At 35.7% G+C, this 20,366-nt stretch overlaps 1 protein-coding gene across 4 annotated transcripts in view; it reads right to left on the bottom strand.

Annotated features, from left to right (window-relative positions):
• LRBA (LPS responsive beige-like anchor protein) overlaps nucleotides 1–20,366 on the bottom strand; it is a 414,027-nt gene that overhangs the window by 238,999 nt on the left and 154,662 nt on the right. For all 4 annotated transcript variants that reach the window (XM_074588815.1, XM_074588817.1, XM_074588816.1 and 1 more), the window contains one exon: nucleotides 531–697. In XM_074588815.1, the coding sequence (XP_074444916.1) occupies nucleotides 531–697 (167 nt within the window). The remainder of the gene's footprint in view (nucleotides 1–530; nucleotides 698–20,366) is intronic.

The following is a 20,366-nucleotide window of genomic DNA, read 5'->3' as shown; positions in this document are numbered from 1 at the left end:
ACTATTATAATGAAGCTACATACTGAGAATTACAAAAGAAGAATTAATTTGGTGGTACTGTTTTCACCTTAAAATTACTAATACAAAACTCACAATTTCCCTCTAACTAAAAAAGAAGTTTGTTTGTCTGTTTGTTTAAAGTTTGGCAGAAAAGAAAACAAGTTACTAAACTGTGGTTCAATCTTGAACCATATAATGCATCATGAAGAAAGCTAGTTTTAAGAAAATATTTACTTTTTAAAATTTTTTTTCAAATAAATGATAGGGGTAGAACTGGACATTCAAAACAAATTCTGTCACGTTTTTATAGTTCTAACAAAACAGTAGTTTTCTGACATTCACCCATACTAAACACTGACACATGCATTTTACCTATTTTACATTACTGTGTTTTTAAATTTAAAAAAAACAGTGGAAAAACCTTTTTTACCTTTAAATTTGACCATAACACATTAATTCAAATCACCTGAGCATAGCTGAACACAGCCCAATTCTCAGAAATACTTTAAAACACCCAAAAAATTCTTTACCTTGGTGCAGAGCTTCCCCAGGCTCCATGCTTGTCTGTTAGAATATTGATAATTTTCTGTATTAGTTGAGTTGCAGTCACCTGGTCTCGGTACTTAGCTGCCATTATCAAATGATGACACATTTTTTCTTCTTCCCGTTTGTCTGCAGAATACTGGGCACAGAGCGACTAGGAAGAAAATAAAGACTTCATTACTTTGCATTTTAACTATATCATCCAAAGGAACTTTGAAGTATTTCATAATTAATTACTTATACAAAACCCTTGAGAAGCAAGAATTAACCCCATTTTACAGGTGTGAGAATTGAGGCACTGTGCAGCTGCCCACAGTAAATCTGTCCAGAGCACCCAGCAGAGGATCTTGGTTTGTTACGAGTTCTTCAATCACATAGCACACGCGCTCTGGATTTAGCAAATGCCAACACGTTACTAGCCTGATTACATAATAAAACATAGAGGTACAACCACTTTTATTTTATAACAAAGGAAGTGAATAGCATTATAAAAACAAAGAGGCAAGTTTGAGAATACTGAATGCCAGCTAGCTGATCACTCCACTGCCATGACTCTTCATTAGATTTGGGTAGCCAACTACTTGCTGTTGTTTGTATAAATATATAATTATAAAAAATACGGAGAAAATCCACATATGTTCAGATAGACAGAAGACAAAATGCATATGAAGACTGAATCAATCTTTACCAGATGCCTTCTTGAAGTTGAGCACATTTGCAGGCCAGCATGGGAAAGTTTATCATTTTTCTACCTGTTGTACACCCGTTGTACAAACACCTTCTGTTTGCCGAGGTACTCAAAACCAAATGCTAGCAAACAAGAACTGGAAGTCAAACCTACAAACAGAACTCAAAACTACTAAATGTTCTTTGTTACGACATTTTCTTATCATTTTGTGTTTTGTTGATCTTCTGAAAATTTGTCTGTTAATACAGAACTCAAAAAAAAAACGGCACCAAATTTAGCTCACCCCTTCATCAAACCACCGTACATGAAGACCCACAACAAATTCAAATATTGGTGGCAACAATAAAGGCTTTTCCCCACTTCAGCACTCCCTGTTTCTAATTTCAGTTTTCATCTGGCAATTCCACAGATCGCGTATGTCAGACAAAGCATTTCAGCCTTTGTCAATGATTGGATTATTCTGTGATCTAGTTAGTAGAATGGACACAAATGTCTGCCTAACAACAAAAAAAATTGCTTTTTCTTTGTGAAGCACAGCTGATGCAGACACTAGTACAATTATTTCTCAGAGCTTAGATAACAGCACAATATCATAATGCTTTTTATGCTTAAACCAGTAGCAATGCTTTTTCTATATAAATCTATCTATACACACAAGCATTAGAAAACTGCTGCAAATAAAAACATAGGCAGGCTACGAATGTTATTGATATATGTGTATACACAAATATATATGTGTCATATAAAGTGAGAGAAAGATAGGAAGAATGTGGAAAAAACGCAAGTAAAATAAAATTTGGGGTTGTGTAGATTTTCATGTACATTAGAAAACAAAAACATACTTACAGATTAATAAATTTTAAAGACCTACTTTAACACTTGTAAATATATTTACAAATTTTCTCATAATTTTTCCCACATCTTAGAGCAATGCTCACCTGATGAGCAGACATCCAGAAGGAGTGAAGAATGAACGGCTGACTTTCCAAGTCAATGAGACATCAAAAATTGGCTTTTGTACTCCTACATGAAGCACTCTGCCACCTCTCTTCACAAAAATATAAGACGGCTAAATCGTAGCCAACACTAAACACAATTTTTCTAGCTCTTTTTAAATACACCTATCTTTTCCAATACATTAATCTATTTTGCACCCATGATGATTCTGAGTTCTTTTCAGCACTTTGTAAATGTTTCATAAGCTGTTATTTTTAAGTTGCCTGAAAGGGCAGAATTCTAAAAACAAGTGTATAAGGTAAGCTAAGTAGTAAAATGTTTTAAAGTGCTCTTTAATGGATCCTCCTTTACAATTTGAACAGCAACTTTTCATATCTGACATAAAATCCATAGATATAAATCACATTAGAGGGTTATTCTTTCCCCATTATCAATCTCTGTCTCTTTATGGAACATTAAAGTCACATTTGACCTTAAAACATGATAAAATGGAAATCAAACTAGAATGTTTTGTAAAAGATATAATGAACTTGTACCTCTTTAAAAAAAAGTCTCTTTATGATGTAATTTTGAACGCATCCTTCATTAAATACCAACGAAGATTTTCAAAGTGTAGCTGTGACATTCAAATGAAGCGAAAAATGGTATTTTATTGTCCTGACAACTTCCACAAAAACAGAATCAGCCTGTTACAAAATGGAAATGCATAGGACTCCACTTTTCAGCAAATTCAACATTTAATATGAATAGAAATTTGCAACTACCCATCAAAATTGAGAGACTCCCACATGCACCGATGCCATAAAATTGTAACATCACTACAGGAGGGACTTTTAACCATAGCACACTCCTTACAGGACATATTTTACAAACAAGAACAGAAAGAAGCTACAGTTCTGCCAAATATCTGGCACACGTGTATAGTTACTAACTTTAAGAATGGTTTGCTAGAATAATCGTACAGGTGGCTTGTCAATTGTTCAGTGGTTCCTACCCACAATATATGCCAAATATTCAGAAAAAAAAAAAACCAAACAAACAAAAAGCTATTTCTCCCCGTCCCACTCTCAAATAATTTTTAATACAGGAGTGAAAAAAGATTGGTTTCAGCAAAAGGAATGGAGACAGACCAATCCCAAGGTAGCCGGTCACCACTAGACTGTTCTGAAAACACTAAAAAGTCTCCATTTCTCTACTGTATTTTTTGATTTTTCAGATGCCTTCAGGCTCACCTGATCCACTACTTTCAGAGATGCAATACCAGGATACTGAGTGGTAAATGTTAATACTTCACCCTAAATCCCAAGTATTCCATTTATGTAAAATAAAAATCCAGCCTGATTTCTGTTTGTGCACAAACTCAAAAATATATTTTTACAGTTTTGTTTCTTCTTTATTGTTTGATCTCTTGCACTTGCAATATGCACCTTGTCATGCTTGAATAGGGTTTTACAATTAGATATACAGTTGCATGCAAATGAATTTGTCAAACCTTCCTTCCACTAGTCCTTTGGCCTACATAATTTTTGTTATCTGTCTGGGCAAGTGTGTAATGTAAGTATAATCACAGAAGCACTGCAGTCACACTCACAATGAAACAAAAAATGCTGAAAGGAGAAAAACGTATTTTCATATATACACTACAGAGGTTATCTACAAAAAGTCTTAAATTCAGTGGCTGTTAAAAGTTTTACAAAGGGGAAGCGTATTAAAGCAGAATCCTTTGACACAGCACAGAGCAGAGGGAAGACCCTTGTTCTCTACCCCTTCATCCAGGACGGAACAGAAACCTCTTTGCCATTATCACAGAGTGGAACAGGGTTTTTTCCTCTCTCCCATTCCCTGCTTGGACAAGTCTGCAGGCTATTTGAACATGTAGGTTATCTGAAGATTTATTTTTAAGGAACAGTAATTCTAAAGGAGCACAAGGTCATCCAAAAGGCAAGTTATAGATATGAAAACACAATACATTCTGTATGCAGGAAATATTCCAGAAATACTACTGCAAAATACTGACAAGGTGGATTAGTCTATTTTGCCTGCCTATATTTCAGTGGAGGATTGATCTAGTGTTTTCAGAACTATTTTATCTTTGATCTTTATAAAAATGTCAACTAAAAGATTTCCTCTGCATAGTACCATCTGCACGTGCACCTCTGCAGTCCCAAAATTCTAATGTAATGCTTTCTATAAACTCCAAAGAAGTTTAATAGTGTAGGGGTTTTAAAAGCAATATTGCACTTTTTTACTTTTATTCTTCAACTCAGAGATTACTGAACTCTTTTACATATACCAGTTCCTTTGCCTAATTTGGCTAAAAGCTACTTGCTTTGTGAACGACCTGTCTCAAACGGTGTCATTTAAGAGGAAAAGTCATCCATAAGATAACGCACAGTCTTGCCACTAATGCAGATTCCCTACAAATAAGGATATTTTCGTAAATGAAAAAGAAGGAGCTTCTCAATCCTCTGTTTTCACAGATCTTTGCAAGATCTTTGCACTTGACCTCTGACCTGAGGTTTAAAGTCTGGACTAAAAATGCTACCCAGGGAAATCTTACAAAGACTCCTGAATAAGACTTAGAAAAATGAAAGCTTAAAACCTCAACAGCGAACAAAAGTCAACCAATGACAACGTCTGACAGCCACCGTCAATTCTGAAGTGATGCCTCTGTCATCCAACGACTCAAAGTATTGATTTCTCTCAGCATGAAAAAAGCTTAAGCCAATGAAATAGATATAGCATCATCCCCCCGATAATAGCCATCAAGGTTAACACCAGCAGAACACTTATCAAAGTATCTCTTCTATTTCTTCTTGTTTTAATGGACTGAACACAATGCAATGGCTTCTCATCTCTGCAACCTATAGTTTTCCAAACCTCATTTATCCACTTTTCTAGCCTTTTATCTGATTTGAAGATTAAAAAGAATCTGCATCTAAATCAGATGTTTGTAACACAAATGGTGAGGGGGGAAAAAAAGAAAAAAAAAAAAAAGAGTGTTTTTTGTAGCCAGACATTCCTGGTGGAAAAAAAACTCCATGCATTTAAAAATCACAAGAAGGGGAAAAGAAACCCGCAGTTGACTTAGATCACACCAAACACAGACTAGTAAAACTATGGTCATGACCAGAAAAAAACCTACCACAGTCAATTTGGGTTAGTGATTAGAGAGAAATGCAAGGATCTCAAGAGACATCTGGTTTTAATCTGTGCTGGGTCAACAGCTTTATTTTTTACCTTTAAGTCTCACAGTATTAAGCTTTAGTAAACACAACCAAACACTAGGCAACAGCACTTTTACTGAGATTCATCTTTTAAATGAACGCAATTTAGTAGAGTAGGTAAACAAAACAAACTAACAAGAGTTCAACTGGATATAAAAAACAACTGACAGGATAAATAAATAGTAAAGAGCAGAGACCAACAGCATCAGATTTGTTTTGCAGTATCTATTAGTACCATCGACTTTTTTTTTTAATCTTTTTCTTTGATGCTTATCTAATTGACATGGTTTGTGTTACAGTAGAACCCTTGGATCACAGTAGAAGACAAAGCTTTACACAAACAAGTAAGAGCTCTTACTCCTAGCTAGAAACTGGCATTTGCTATACGTGCCCCGTATCATTCCAATATTCTAACTCTCTGAGCATCACTGCTAACCATTGCCATAAACAATATGCAGCGACAAATGTTCTTCTTAAACCCAAGATGACAGTTCTTACTGTACATATGCCCAAACGCTTTGCATTCAAAGCATGCACTAGGATAGACACTTTACTCCCTCTCTCTTCTGCAAATCCAGGTTATGTCTGCATTCCCTTAATACTGTTCTTGTTTTAGAACACGCCAAGGTCCCAAAAACATTACACTTGGGCATTAAATTTGAGATCCTTTGGGTCCACATCTTCCAAATACAAGGCATTTTTCGGGCTAGAAATAATCAAAGTACAATTCCCCTATGCTCTAGAAACAGTAAAGCTCAGCACTTCTGCACAGGTGGCTCTGTGCTCTCAGATTAGATATTAAGCAAAGAAGGAGCCAGTGATAATCTTTTAAGCCATTTCCCAACCACACTGCACCAACCTTGTGACATTCCACTGCTTCAACACCACCACAGAGATTAGGACTGTATTCACTGAAGAACTTCCAGTTCAATGCAACAAATGAATCAGGTCTGTGAACAACTTCTGGAACCAACAAACTCCATTATTTTTTAAGGATCATCCACTCTGTCCGACAACTGACACATATACTTACATAATCTAAGGATTACGCTTAGTGAGGGCCAACTTCAAGTTGCACTGCTCTGATTTTTCATAACTGTTGGGTAGTTGGTTTTGCAATCTTTTCACAATGACATTTCTACACAACTTAAGTTTTAAAAAGGGGGGGAAATACCTGTTAATCAGGTGAAAACATGTCTGTAAGTCTCAAAGTTGTCTAAATACAAAGAATTCTATTGCTTCAACCAAAGCAAAGCAGTATTTGATTGTTATCTTGTCTGTAACCACTAGTTAAAGATGCGTGAGCAACTTGTTACTGCCAGAAGAGGAATATAGTATTTAGTTCCCAGGCTCCAAGGTGCAGGGGAGACTGTCCTAGAGAACCGTCCCAATTCTATTTTCAATGCTCCCCAGTTTTTCTTTCTGTTTTTCTCTTATTTGCAGGCTCTTTCTCATATTACCACCCAAACTTCACCTTTTGTTCTTGTTGTTAGTACCTTAATCTAGCAATAGAATCGGGACACTTCCTCCACTCTGTATAGTATGAACACTAAGCAAGGGAAATAGTTATCATCCGCCACAATGGTGGTGCTGTCAGCTCAGGAAATATTTGCCAAATAAGTCTTGCTGTGGCTTTCAATCTATTCTTCAAGATCTTGTGAAAATCTTTGTATGACCAGGGGCCAGATGGCACATTTCCAATAAACCCCAAGAAATCAAGAGTCTGAAATGTCCTCATTCACTAACCGTGATCACCACCTCTCCAACTGCCTTGTTCCACTGAGGCACAGTAAGGACCTCTGTTACCTGTAAGGCAGGTAGAAAGTAGACCAGCTATTTTGGCCCCGGCAGCCACATAATTACTTCCCTAGGATTCAGATTTCCAGACACCCTACTGCCAGCACAGTTCTTTTACAACTTAGAGCACCAAGACTTGGCACAGGAGTGACGCCTGAACAGATTGAAAGTCACATGCAGTTCAGATGGCACAGATAAACCTTAAATGAAGTCTCAGAGAGAAGGTAACACACGCTATTGAGCATTTTTGAACAATGCAACTTACTACTCAAGAAGCCCTTAAAAGTACTATATAAACAGCAATTTTTCCCAAGTTTTGTGTCAGATGAATTCTGAATCATTTTTCATAATGAAAGGGGCAAAAGGTATATTTGTGACAGTGGGGAAACAATAATACCTCAAAACATGGAAAAAATTGAAATTCTCAATGAAATAAAAAGAAGTGCTGTTTTTCAATGTTTTAATTCGGAAACTTTTTGCCAACCTTCTTTTCCAAAAGAAAAAACATATCTAAATCTTAAAATAATTCAACCTCTGAGAGCACAAAGAATGGAAAAAATTAGCCAGAATGATTCAGATAAGCAGATAAACCAAAAGATAATTTGGAACCTTACTACAAAATTCCCTTTACCACTTTAATCTATAAATGTGGCTTCAGCCTTTGGCTATAACAAAGTGAAAGGCATCTGCACAAGTTAAAATTCTTTAATTACTATAGTTACCAAAGACACAGCTATAAATACTTAGGTCTATTAGCATTTAACATGACATGTTAATTGTCTCAACACCTACCTTACAGGAATGTGTACTGCTATATAGGACTCTCTTTTATTATTATATAAGAGCTTACATTCATATTATATGTAGAACACAATACAAAAATGATCAACCTACCTCTGTTGAGTTTGTTATTTGTTGTTTGATATTCCTGCTGCATCACACTAAACTTTCCTTATAAATTTGCAGAACACATGCAAAGCAAACGAATTTCCAGCCAAAATCTCTACATAAACAGTTTCCAAGATTATGTAAAGTTCCAGATTTCCAAAAGACAGAAAGATTAGCCCCTTGAGATATCCCTGCAGCCTGGGGTCTGTGTTTCTATTTCTATTTCCTACATAGTTTCTCTCAAGCACTTTTCAACTTCCCCTGGTTAGTGTCTTGGTTTGAGAACACAACTCTGATTTTAATCCAGGAGCTTCAGAATGTATTAAAATATACCAACTCATGAACAAAGAACAGAAGAATCACATTAATTTGAAATAACAAGACATTTAAGCATAATAGTTTCCCATCTTGCTATGACTGGTTGCATGCCAATGACAAGCGCATCTCTAACAAGCCTCAGTACATCAGATACCAAGTTGGTTTCAGACCTGACTGGGCTCCTTAAGATCTTACTTATGATGCTTAACGAATACAAAAAAAAAAAATTGTAGTTTGCCTTTCTATAACTTTGTTCTGTACCCTGATAATAGAATCAAAGGCACGTTTTGAAAGTATTCTAGTCTGCAGTTTAGTACTTTAGTCTAGTCCTAGACATTAGGAACAAAGAGAAACATACCATCAGCACACAATAAAATCAATGTATACACAGGGATACATAATGGTAATTAAGGCAGATTTATGAACTAATCTCCTACCATTCTGCGCCAGCAACAGAAGGAGCTTTAAAAGCGTTCTGTGCCATATTTGGCAAACCTTTTGTGAAACCTCGGCTATGAAACATTCAGACACGAACACAAACTCACGACGCAAAAGGTAACCCATCTGTCCTTCACCAGCTCCTATCATGCTTGCTCCAAGAGCTAATTTAGTGGACTTGATCTCTGACAGTTCAGGTTCTTTTCAGCCTCTCACAATGGACAATGATCACTTTGACTGGCACATATCCTTGAGCAACACTGCTAAATAGGACAAACATGTTTGCTGGCAAAGTATTTCCTTCCCGCACATAGAAAAAAGGTGCCTTTAAGCCACTGCACCTTCATCTGTATCTGCAGAAACATTTTAATTCATTATTAAGGAAAAGTATTAAGGGTTGCTTTTTTTTTTTGTCAGAGGAATTTCAAATTACTACCAGAGAATCTGTGAAAAAAGAAGGATTATATGGGATTTTATTCGAAAGTAAATAATAATAAAAATAATAAATAAAAATAATTCAAAAATAACACACTCAGTGCTGGTGATTCACAAGTTTCTAATAACACTCCAAACTTGCTCTTCAAGGCAAACTAAGATTCTTGAGAGGTTTATTTTTTGGGGAACCAAGTATTTTAAAAGCAGGATATTTTGATTAAGATGATGAGGAAGTGGCAAAGATTTTAAAAAACAATAATCCAGAAGCAAATGGGAAGGATTCTTAAAATATGGTATTATATAGCAGTTATTCTTTAAAATCATTCCTAGCCACTTACTTTGGAAGCACGCTAAGTAGTCACAATCCCAGCTTGAGCTTAACCTCTGCCTTAACTTAAAGCCTCCTGTCAGAATTCCTACAGCATCAAACTATGAAAAGCAAATTATTTGAACTTTTTTTCCCCTCTCCTTTTTTCAGTAGTCTACATTTTGTATTTCATTCCAACAAGCGTATGAGTTTTTTTCCTTTGTGATTGGTTCCCATGCACTTATGTAACACAACTTTGAAATTTTGGAACAGCATGAGATAGGTATGAATAGGTTTGGTTTGTAATTAACATTTTTTATTCAGGAAAAGTTCTACTGCCCTTGAAAGGTTGACGTTTGGCTCTAAAAATTGTTGCCGGAGGATAATTTAAATTTATTTTTAAAACTGTGTGATTTTATTGTCCATAAAAAGACAGCATTTGAAATATTCTGACTATTCAAAGTATGAGAAGACAACAGTCTCTGCTTTAATTTATATCAGTCTAAGTTAAAAACACTCATTCACACAACTCTAGATCCTTATACTGAGCGATATGGAACAAAGACTAAAAATACTCCATAACAATTGCTTTAAAATTTATATTTTTCTTGCTCTCTTGGTTTAAATGAAAAGACTGCAATGATGCAAGAGTCAGTATTGCAGTTACCACAGAAGCTACCTCCAGAGAAATGAAGCACTATGTAACACCAGTTTCTACTGGCATTATCCTTTATGTTGTCAATATTTAAAACAAAACAAAACTACATAAACAATTCATTTACATAATAAGAACATATAAGTTTAATTTCATGAGTTTTCTGTTTATTTCACATTTCAATATTAAATACCAGAACTTGTGAAATGTCCTAATCCAAAACTCTGATGTTCTTGTCAAGTTTTATTTTTGGCTTTGTTTCAGTTCAGCGTGCAAGGTTTTTCTGTCTGGTTTGCTTTTTTTTTTAAATGGTATGAGGGTGTTTTCATACTACCCCTCGATAACAGTTATCAGCATTTGTTACAAACAGCTGAACTCACGGGCATTGGTGTAACGGTATAAAACAAATTACACAGTACAACTGCACAAATCCTGCTTAACTAGATTTCGCTAATTGATTTTAATTCAGTGTAAAATAATAAACTCAATACTTGGAGCTTATTAAGTTTAGAGCAGAATAGCCACGCAGGATAAAAAAGCAACACAAATTTTGTATATTTTTAAAACAAGAATCATAGATTTTATGTGAATTACAGTACACTTGTTAACATTATCAGTATTGAAGTACAGTGACTAAACAAAACCACCAGCTTCCACCAAGCATACACAAAACCGAAAGAAAGTACTGAAATGATATAAAACATTATATAAAACACATGTAAGTGACAGCTACTGGACATACCAAAGAGCCACGTAACAACACTTCTCACATACTTTAACAGCTTCAGTTACACTCTAGCCAATAATCTACCTCTGTCTACTTCTAATATTCCAAAATTCTGAGTAGCTTCGAACAGCTGCCATTCAAAACTAACCTGAGAAACATTCCTCCCTCCTCTGCTGCTGACTGTATGAAATTGCCTTGCAAAACAGTGTTGGTCCAATGCCACAATGGGTGATGCTGGCTTCAAGGCTATCAACAACTGCTTAGAAATAAGCTATCTGGGGTTTCTAACAGGCGGTATAGGAAAAAATAAGCAAAAATATTTCAGAAGTCAGAATATCTGCCTTTTTTCTTCTGTCTGTGTGGGCCCTGGTCACCCTCCCCTGCCACCCACCATGGCTCTTCTCATGGTGGGTGGCAGGCTGGAGATGCTTGGTGAGGTCCTGCCCAGGAGGCTGTGGTACTGCAGTTGGTGCCCAACTTACCCCCTTGTGGGTCACTGCCAGCCCTCGTGCCACCCTGACAGTGTCTTGTAAGTCTCTGGTCCCAAGCTATGACAAAATTTGTTTCACAATTGCCATATATTGCCTATAATGTAGTAACCCATCCAATAACTGAACATTTTGCTTGCTTTGTCTGTCACCTCTCAAATATTTCTGAGGCAAGAATTGGCATCGGTCATGAAAGATGGAATCTCAAACTGCCCCAAGGGCAACACGCAATTCAGGGTAGTTGGATGAGATTTAAATCTCAAGTTTCTGCAAACACAGGCAGGAAAGAAGGATGGAAGGAGTACGGACATCTCTAAATCCATTATGCCATAACCTTGGCATTACTATTTAGACCCAGAATTTGTTCTAACAAAGTTTTGACAAAAAACCTCAGTATCTTGTCACTAAGGCACAAAGAAACATAAAGTGTAATGATGACCAAAGCGCTTGCACTGCTCATCATTATAGTCACTACCGTCACATTCCAAGCCCTGCTTCCAAGAGATATCTAAATCTTTTCTTTTAAGATGTACAGAAATCCTTGAAGATGAGTTTTCTAAAAAGTGAATTAATAACAGGAACCTAGAAATGTGAGCAGGAAGAAGGTTGGAGGGAGGGCAGTATCAGGAACCAGATCTTCTTCCTTGTGTGAAACAGAGCAGCGAGGACAATTTGTTTTTGTGAATGGTAGGGCTTTTTAAGGATTGACTCTGACACTTCCAGTAGGACTTCAGATTAACAGTGAAATCCAGAGGTCTCTAAGTCACTTGGCACCTTCTCTGACACAAGGATCATCTGAAGAGCAGCTTAACTGCCTGATAGATCTTCCTTTTCATGATCTAAGACCACCTCAAAGGGACTGGCTCAGTTTTCTCCTATTTAGGTCAAAGGGAAAAATCAGTAGGTGGACTCATTCCATAAAGACTTCTAGAAAAGAATCAGATAAAGCAGGAAGAAAGAGAGTCACAAAATCTATTCTAGTGATTCCCATTTAAAAGCTGATATAGGAAAGTTAAGATGAAAAGCTGGACTGCAAAGCACTGCGATAGGAGTGGCAATGTGAAAGGATCTTTTAGTTCCTGTTAAGAATTCTGACTAGTGCAGTTTTGTTCCCTTTCCTGGAAAGCTGTATAGGTCTACGCAGGAATAAAAGGCTACCTTTATAAAATATTAGAAATGCCACCCTTGGCTGGGTGTGGTTTTACTGTTTTCCACCATTTCCCTCCCTGGATCCCAGACAGACTTCAAGCCCTATCTACTACAAAATAAAAATCATTTTAGCAATTTAATCATAAAATCCTCCTCATGAAGGTATTTATGTCATCTCAGTCACTATGCTGTATTCAGAACAGAGCATTCTCAATGAAAGGCTGACGCTTTCACTGGAATGAGAAATACCAATTCAGGATAAACTATTACACTAGATGCCATATTTTGCACAACTTTCTCCTCATAACATTCCAATAAATGAAAGAGAAAAATACTCTATGTGACTAAGAAATATAGGAAACACTGAAAACCTTAACTGCAACTGCCTTCAGGCTCTACTGATGAACTTTTTTAAACACCTCAGTATCTTAATGCATATGTTTTACTATGGTTTACTTCCCACATTGACCCAAAGTTGATTTTCATAAGCCACCTTCTTGAACATCAAAAAATAAAGCTGCATGAATCAAAATTTGCCATGCCTAAATGAGAAGACTGTGTTAACTACAGGATGAGACTATGCATACTATGATTTGAGTGCAAACAAGAGAATGACCAGTGTACTTACACAATCAAGAAGCCATAGGTCAAGACACGGAGCTACTCAAACTATGGACTAGATTTTCACTACCGACTTTTATAAGGTCAGGTATGCTATGTCTTTTAGGCACATACAACCTGTTCTGGGGTTGCAAATAAATCTAACATTAAGACACGTGTTCTCCCTTTTTTTTATAGAAATATCAGCGTGCAAGTACTTGGGTAAATTCTCCAGATAAAAGATGGATTTTACTTTCCAAAGCTGATATGGGTCAGAGTTTTAAAAATGAAATCTTTTGGAGGATACACATATAACCATATTCAGCTACATTCAGTAGTTTAATGGATCAATAAAAGAAAACATATTGCAGGTACAAAAACTTGTACCTGGTTATGATTTTGTACATACATACAGCTGCAGAACAAACTGGCTTCATAGAGTCACTTCTAAGTTTTAATTTCAATCATCAGACATTATTTAAAAAAAAAAAATGTAATTTTTACAAGTAATGCAAACAATAACATCCTAATACCTGTATGCACCAGTCTACCCTGGTAACGTCAGAACTGCAGAGGTTTGACACGAAATCCAGCTACAGTCAAGTGAGATGGGCTTTAGCCCAACAGCCTGAGCTCAGGTCAGTCATAAGTAGTATTTGCAACTCAGGTGCCTTTGCTAGGAAAAGTCAAATAAGAAAACAATTAAACTTGCAGAAACAGAACTAGAACATAGGGAAATATTTTACGGTTTTGTGACCTCTTTCTCCAATTCCTGTTACAAACAAGCTTTTCATACAAAATAAAATGAAATTGTATCTGAGAGAATATTTAAGACTACTGACAGAAGACTGTCAAATACATCTGGGCTACAAATGACAATATGTTGGATCAAAAGTTAACACCCATTTAGCAATCAGATGCATATTTCATCCTAATGAAGGCCTGAAAAGAAGAGTTCACTTTATTCTGGATGCAGGTATCAAAGCAGATCTCACAAAGCAACACAGGCGCATCATCTAAGGATCTTTTTCACATTAAGAATCCTATTAGAAGGAAAACACTAAAAGGTAATTGAATTTCCCTCAGTTATCTTCATCTCTGTCAGCTCCTGCTACAATAACTTACTCTCCAGAGCAGAGATAACTCAATTCTATCCAGCAAGCATATGTTATGAATCTCCAAAGCAAACTTGTCTAAATCATTCTGGTCTTCTATCAAGGTTGGCTGTGGATATGAACTCTGACAGAAGGCAAACAAATTTATTTTTATCTTTTCAATAATTCACTTCCCTGTGCCTTGATGGAAGAATCTAAAGACATAAATGTTTCCACTAATTCTGGAATTATAAAGACTGGTCAAAAATATTTTATCTGGAAGTTAATGCTATTAAAAACTGTTTGATTCACCATTCTGTTTTATCAGAAACAAAAGAGAGTGTTACAGCAGTTTCAGATTCCTGTAGGTATACAAAAACTAAAACCATCATCTCATGCTAAATTTGCCATTTTTTCAGAATGGTTTTGACATTTATATTTTCAGCTTCAATAGAAATGTTGACTGTACAAATAATAACAACAGAAGTATACTCTAACTTTTTATTTCATCAAAGCTCTTAAAATATCAATAAGCACAAATTGTCCACTTGTGAGCAAACTACTTTGATTTAAAAAGTAACATTTTAGGAAGGTATAGTGACTTACCTAGAACAACATTACAAACGAAAAGCAAAACATAAAGCAGACAAAGGAAGGGTAAATGACAAGAATCAGAAAAGCTACTACTGGAAGGAGAGGAGAGAAAACATTAGATAAGGTTCTGGTCAAACTAACATTAACTGTACAGTTCCTGTCAGTTTGTGATCGTTTCAGGCTGTTCAACACATGTTAAAAAAAAGTCTTAAGAATAAGTGAATAATGAAGTGACAAAGTTCATTGCTGATACTAAAATCTTCAGAGTTGTATATCGTGAAGGAGCTATAAGGAACTGGAGGCGGAGACTGGAAAACCAACTCACCGTGGTAGTAAAACAGCACAGGAACTTCAGTATAGATAAAAGAAATGTAGGAAAGAATCTAATTTTAGATATAAAATTATGGACTCTGAGTTGACCTTTATCTTCACTCCTTTTTACCATAATGAGATGGTATTATCACTGACACTTCAATGAAACTGAACTAGTTTCATAGTTCTATGAAAACATCATCTTGGTACAGGACAATCAACAAGCATGGAGGAATCAAGTAAAGAATTAGGAACCACTGAGAAGAGAACAACACAGAAAACATTGAGTATTTATAAATTCCTGGTGTGCCCACATCTGGAATGCTGGGTGCGGTTTTGGGTCTTCCATCAGCAAATATGATAGAACTAAGAAGCATTTTGGAAAGATTCAGAATTGGAATAATGCCATAGAAGAAATAACTATGTAACAGTAGGATTTTTCAAGATGGGTGAAAAAAGACAACTCAGGAGGGATAGGAGAATTCTGTAATATCATGTGGTACAAAGAATCCTTCCTAGGTGAGTTTGCATGAATGGGTTCTATAGATTCTTACAACATTAGATGGAGATAGTCACCAGGAAAAGGCAGGCCAAAGAGACGGTGCACACTGAAAAGGTTGCGTGTGAAAGTTTCCCAGGAGCTGGTAAACTCTAGGGACTGTTAGTCTTGTTGAAACTGCAAAATATGATCAGTTCAGAATACCACAAGTCTGCTGAATCTGTACACCACCACTAGCACACACCAGCACCAGCAGGAGGTTGTATGACTCAGACAACATCCAAGAGAGTGATACAAACAAGGAATACAGGATTGTATATATGACCCTCATGAAGCAAAGGACCTTCTGCAGGAACTTCTGAAGCTATTGGAATGCCGGTAAAACCCTTCCCAACTGTAAGCTCCAACTATAAGTGTGTAAGTGATGGCATTGTGTGAAGTTTTCAGCTATTAACAGTAACAGCTTTACTCTATTGATTACAACAGTATAATGTACAGAAGGTGTTCTAAGAAATACTGGTTGTGATCTGTGTCTCCCCTCCAATCTGACTCGCTACCAGAGAAAAGGCATTTTACAATGCAAGAATGAAACTAAGATGCCAGTAAAATTTGCAATTAACTCAGTGAAATTCTTAGCAGAAGCCTATGTGGATTCAAAGTTTCACTGGGCAAATGGGGGAATCCCTGAAGGGCAACTAAGCACACAATCGTAATTTCTGGCAAACAAGAATCGGAAGTCCCTGAACTTCAAATTGCAGAAAGGTGGGAGTGTATTCTGGGAAAGTGTTACGATGTTTGCCCTTTTAATAAAGTCTTCCTTAAGTATCCACTGTTTGAGATAGGATAATAGGCTAGATAATGGACTTATCAATGTGATTAGTCTTGCTCATCCATGTTCCAGTAGGAATCAATCTTCCAAGAACAGACACAGAGCAGAACTACTAGGATGACCTAGAGCATGCAGACACCACCTTGGAAGAAAAAAATCCTAGAAGAATAAAACTCATTTATCCTAATAAAACAAGGTGATGTGATAAATAAGAGATTAAAAAGGTAAATTAAGAAAAACTAAAGAAAAAAGACTGGTGAAAATCATCACATAATAACAAAGAAATATATGCTGAATATAAATAAAAATAAATTAGAAAAAGTTTACAACTACAACAGTAGAATATTGAAGTCCAACCTATCATAGTTAGAATAGTTAGAAAAAACACCTTTGGGTACTCAGACCCTGAAGAAAAGTCACTTTTGTGACCTTGTCAGCACCAATATCAGAATTATTTTAATATAATGTCTTTCTCATTTAGATCAAACCAACTCACAATAAAGCACATACTGTCACCAGCGTTCTTTCTTCAAAGCTGAACAAATCCTAACGCTGTTGTTAAAAAGGTACAGAAATAATGCAAATTATCTTTGGACAGATATTTCAGAAGAAAATCTCCAATCAAGCACAATAGGATTATTTGCTTTGTTAATGCTAGAAATTTACACTCTATATACACTGTATTACTTCAGTCAAGAGTATTTTAGAATCCCTGCCTGGCACAAGCTACCGTAAAAGTCAGTACATGAATAATAAACAAGGTAAACACTACTGATTTATTTTTCATGAATAGGTGAGAACAACAACATTTCTGATGGGAACATCTAATTTGAAGCAAGAAATTTCTTAGCAAGCTAGCTTAGTTTTCATAATCTGAGCATAAAAAGATGCAGCAAAACATGGAAAATATTTTTATAAGACAACACAAAAACTGTATAAAAAGATACAATATTGGGGTTCAAAGAAAATGTATGCCACCCATCAAAAGGCTTTTTAAAAGACCAAAAAAAGCTGGAAAGGTTAAACTGCAGAGAAAGAAGGCTGTAAGAAAATGGCATTCTTTTTCATGAAGTCTGTTCAAAGAAGGAAAACAGAAAAATATGTCAACTATGGCATGTTCGTTTTAAAAACAGAATGAAGCAGGCCAAAAGAGTTTGAGGAACACTTGCATAAAGGCATAAAAGACAGTAATAAATTATTTTTCTAACAAATCAGGAGCAGTAAAACCCGTTAAAGTATCTCTGTAGACCTAATAGAAGATCAAAGGATAAAAAGAGCTCTTAGAACACAAGACCACCACAGAGAAGTGCTAGCAGAGAAGTTATAAAAGAAAACTGACAAGTGACCAACTGCTAGGACCAGACAGTATTCACTCAGGTGATCTAGAAGAACTTGCGGATGAACGCAGTTGGGACATCAGCTACAGTGCTCTTGTTCAAACTGCCTCAATGCCAGAAGAATCAAATATCCCAAATGGACTCCTCTGGAGGACAGCAGGGAATTATATGGCAGTAAGTCTGAAATTTATAAAAGGCAAATTGGTAGCTGTGTTTAAAGCAAAAAGCAAGCAATGGAAAAAAACACACTGGCAAGAGTCATCATTGCTTTTGTAAAGGGAAGTCATGCTTCATTAGATTTCTTTCAAAAAGCCACTGGAGACACAGACAAGAAAGATCCAGTTCATAAAGTCCACTGAATGTCAAAAAGATACTTAAAGAAAGGCAGGATGAGGTAGGACATACAGGAACATCCTTATGTTGACAAAAATTGATTAAAACAAAGGAAATGGGTTTAAAAAAAGAATAGCTATTCTTCAAAGTGGAGAAAAATCACCAATTGAATCCCACTGTGATATTAAATGTATTTGGAAATGACCAGACAGTGGAAGCGGTGTCAAATTTTGCTGATAGCTCTAAGTCAAGGGAGTAAAAACAACAATCAAACGTGAAAAATGCTAATACAGTGACCAGGAGAGATAACAATAGGTGAAATTCATTCAGAGAACTGCAAATCTTTGTCCAAAGTGTGATCCCTGCTACCTGAGTAGAACCAAGGAAGCACCCCTATATAATTACACTGCTCTTACACTTGTCCCTAGGCACATACTATTCATCTCTGCTAGAAACAGAATACTGAGTTGGATGGACTTTTGGTCTAGTGCAACACAGATGCTCGAGTCTCAGCAAACTCTCCATCTGTGAAACAAAATAACACTATTAATGTAGATGAATAAAAGAAGGCATGCAATTTCCAAGTGGATTGTGTTAACATCCTAAATGATTTTGGATTCTGAATGCTCTAAACGAAGTTCAAGTTATTCAAGTTTATTGCCAAATCGTTTCCTACTCCAGAAAACTGGCAGAAACCTTGGCTCTGTAATACCCTAATAACTAAGAGATGTTCATCTGAGTATTTGAGTAATTCCCATCACAAGTCAGTATTCACAAACAATTATCTGCAATAAGTGGAACTTACCTATATAAATCCTGCACATGTAAATATAGGACCAGATATTCATATTTCTGTATCTGTTTTCCTAACGCATGACCATTTAGAAGTAACTCATTAAATCATTGCTGTGGAAGAGATATTCCACAGTTAGATTACTACATTTTACTTACTTCTTACTGTGTATAATTTTACTTTAAGACTTATTTTTTCAAAGAAGTTAAGTAACAAGTTTTAAACTTAGAATTTGTAAGTAAAAAGAACAAACAGAAAGCAATCTGGATAAAACACTGTTTAGACATGACCTTATTTTCGTTGATGAATCTTGTAAGCATGCACTAATTGTTATTCTGGATTTTGTGTGGTATTTAGCTAACTAGTGAGATAAATGATTAAAAAAAAACCCCAAACCAAAAGCAAAACCTACCCATCCTGTCAGCCTTATGATTATGGATTTCACACCAAAAAAAAAAAAAAGTTGGGATGCACTGCCACAGGAAAAGATAAATTCAAAAATTAATGTCTGTTCCCAGTCTAGCAGAAGATAGATCACAGCAGAAGAATACAATACTGCTCTCCCTTCTTCTAATTACCCCATTTCCCTCATGCCTCTGCTGTTTCAATTCATCTGTTAAAGCAGCAGGGCAAAATTATAAAACATAAGTGATTACAGGAATTGAGTCTTTGGCATTTTTAGGTTTCCAGGGTTTACAAATGCTAAAATAAGAAGAATTCCAGAGCATGTTCTGCCAAGACTTCCAGAGCCATGGAGAGCAGATTAATTAAGATCATTGATAGTCTCTAGTGAAAATAATCAGCTGTAACAATACTTACAAGAGGGGGTAACAAGTTTTTAAAACAAAGGAGTTTATCATTCACAGGAAGTGAAAAACAAGTAGATGTGTTAGATATGTGAAAGAAAAAAGGCCATAAAAAGTTAAAATCTCATACAGATAATATTGTAACACGCTGTGCAGAAAAGACTCGTGCGTTCCTGGATTTTTTTTTCAAATTACACTTAGTATGTAAATGAAATATAGTATATATTATAAAATGTGGAAAAGATTCCACAAGATACTGCTAAACAATAAGCATTAATTACAAAGCAATAAACTTCATTAGCATCAGAAAAATGAGACTAGATTTTTTTTAATATGAAATAGCTACAGTTATGAATCCATTTCATTTCCATATTCATTATGATTTGAAAGCCCCAATAATATGTTGGTACTTACTAGATTTGATTCTTCATATAGTTTGCCTCATAATTTGTCAAAAATATTATCAAAAAATGGTAATTTTTTGAAACATTACTTCTTGTTTCATCAGAAAAGTCTATAAGAGAGAGTGGTTCCAAAATGAATTTTCTTTCA

Source organism: Larus michahellis, chromosome 5 (genome assembly GCF_964199755.1).
Source record: "Larus michahellis chromosome 5, bLarMic1.1, whole genome shotgun sequence".
NCBI lineage: Eukaryota > Metazoa > Chordata > Aves > Charadriiformes > Laridae > Larus > Larus michahellis.
Note: the sequence above shows the minus strand (reverse complement) of the source record. Positions and strands in the feature narration are given on the sequence as shown.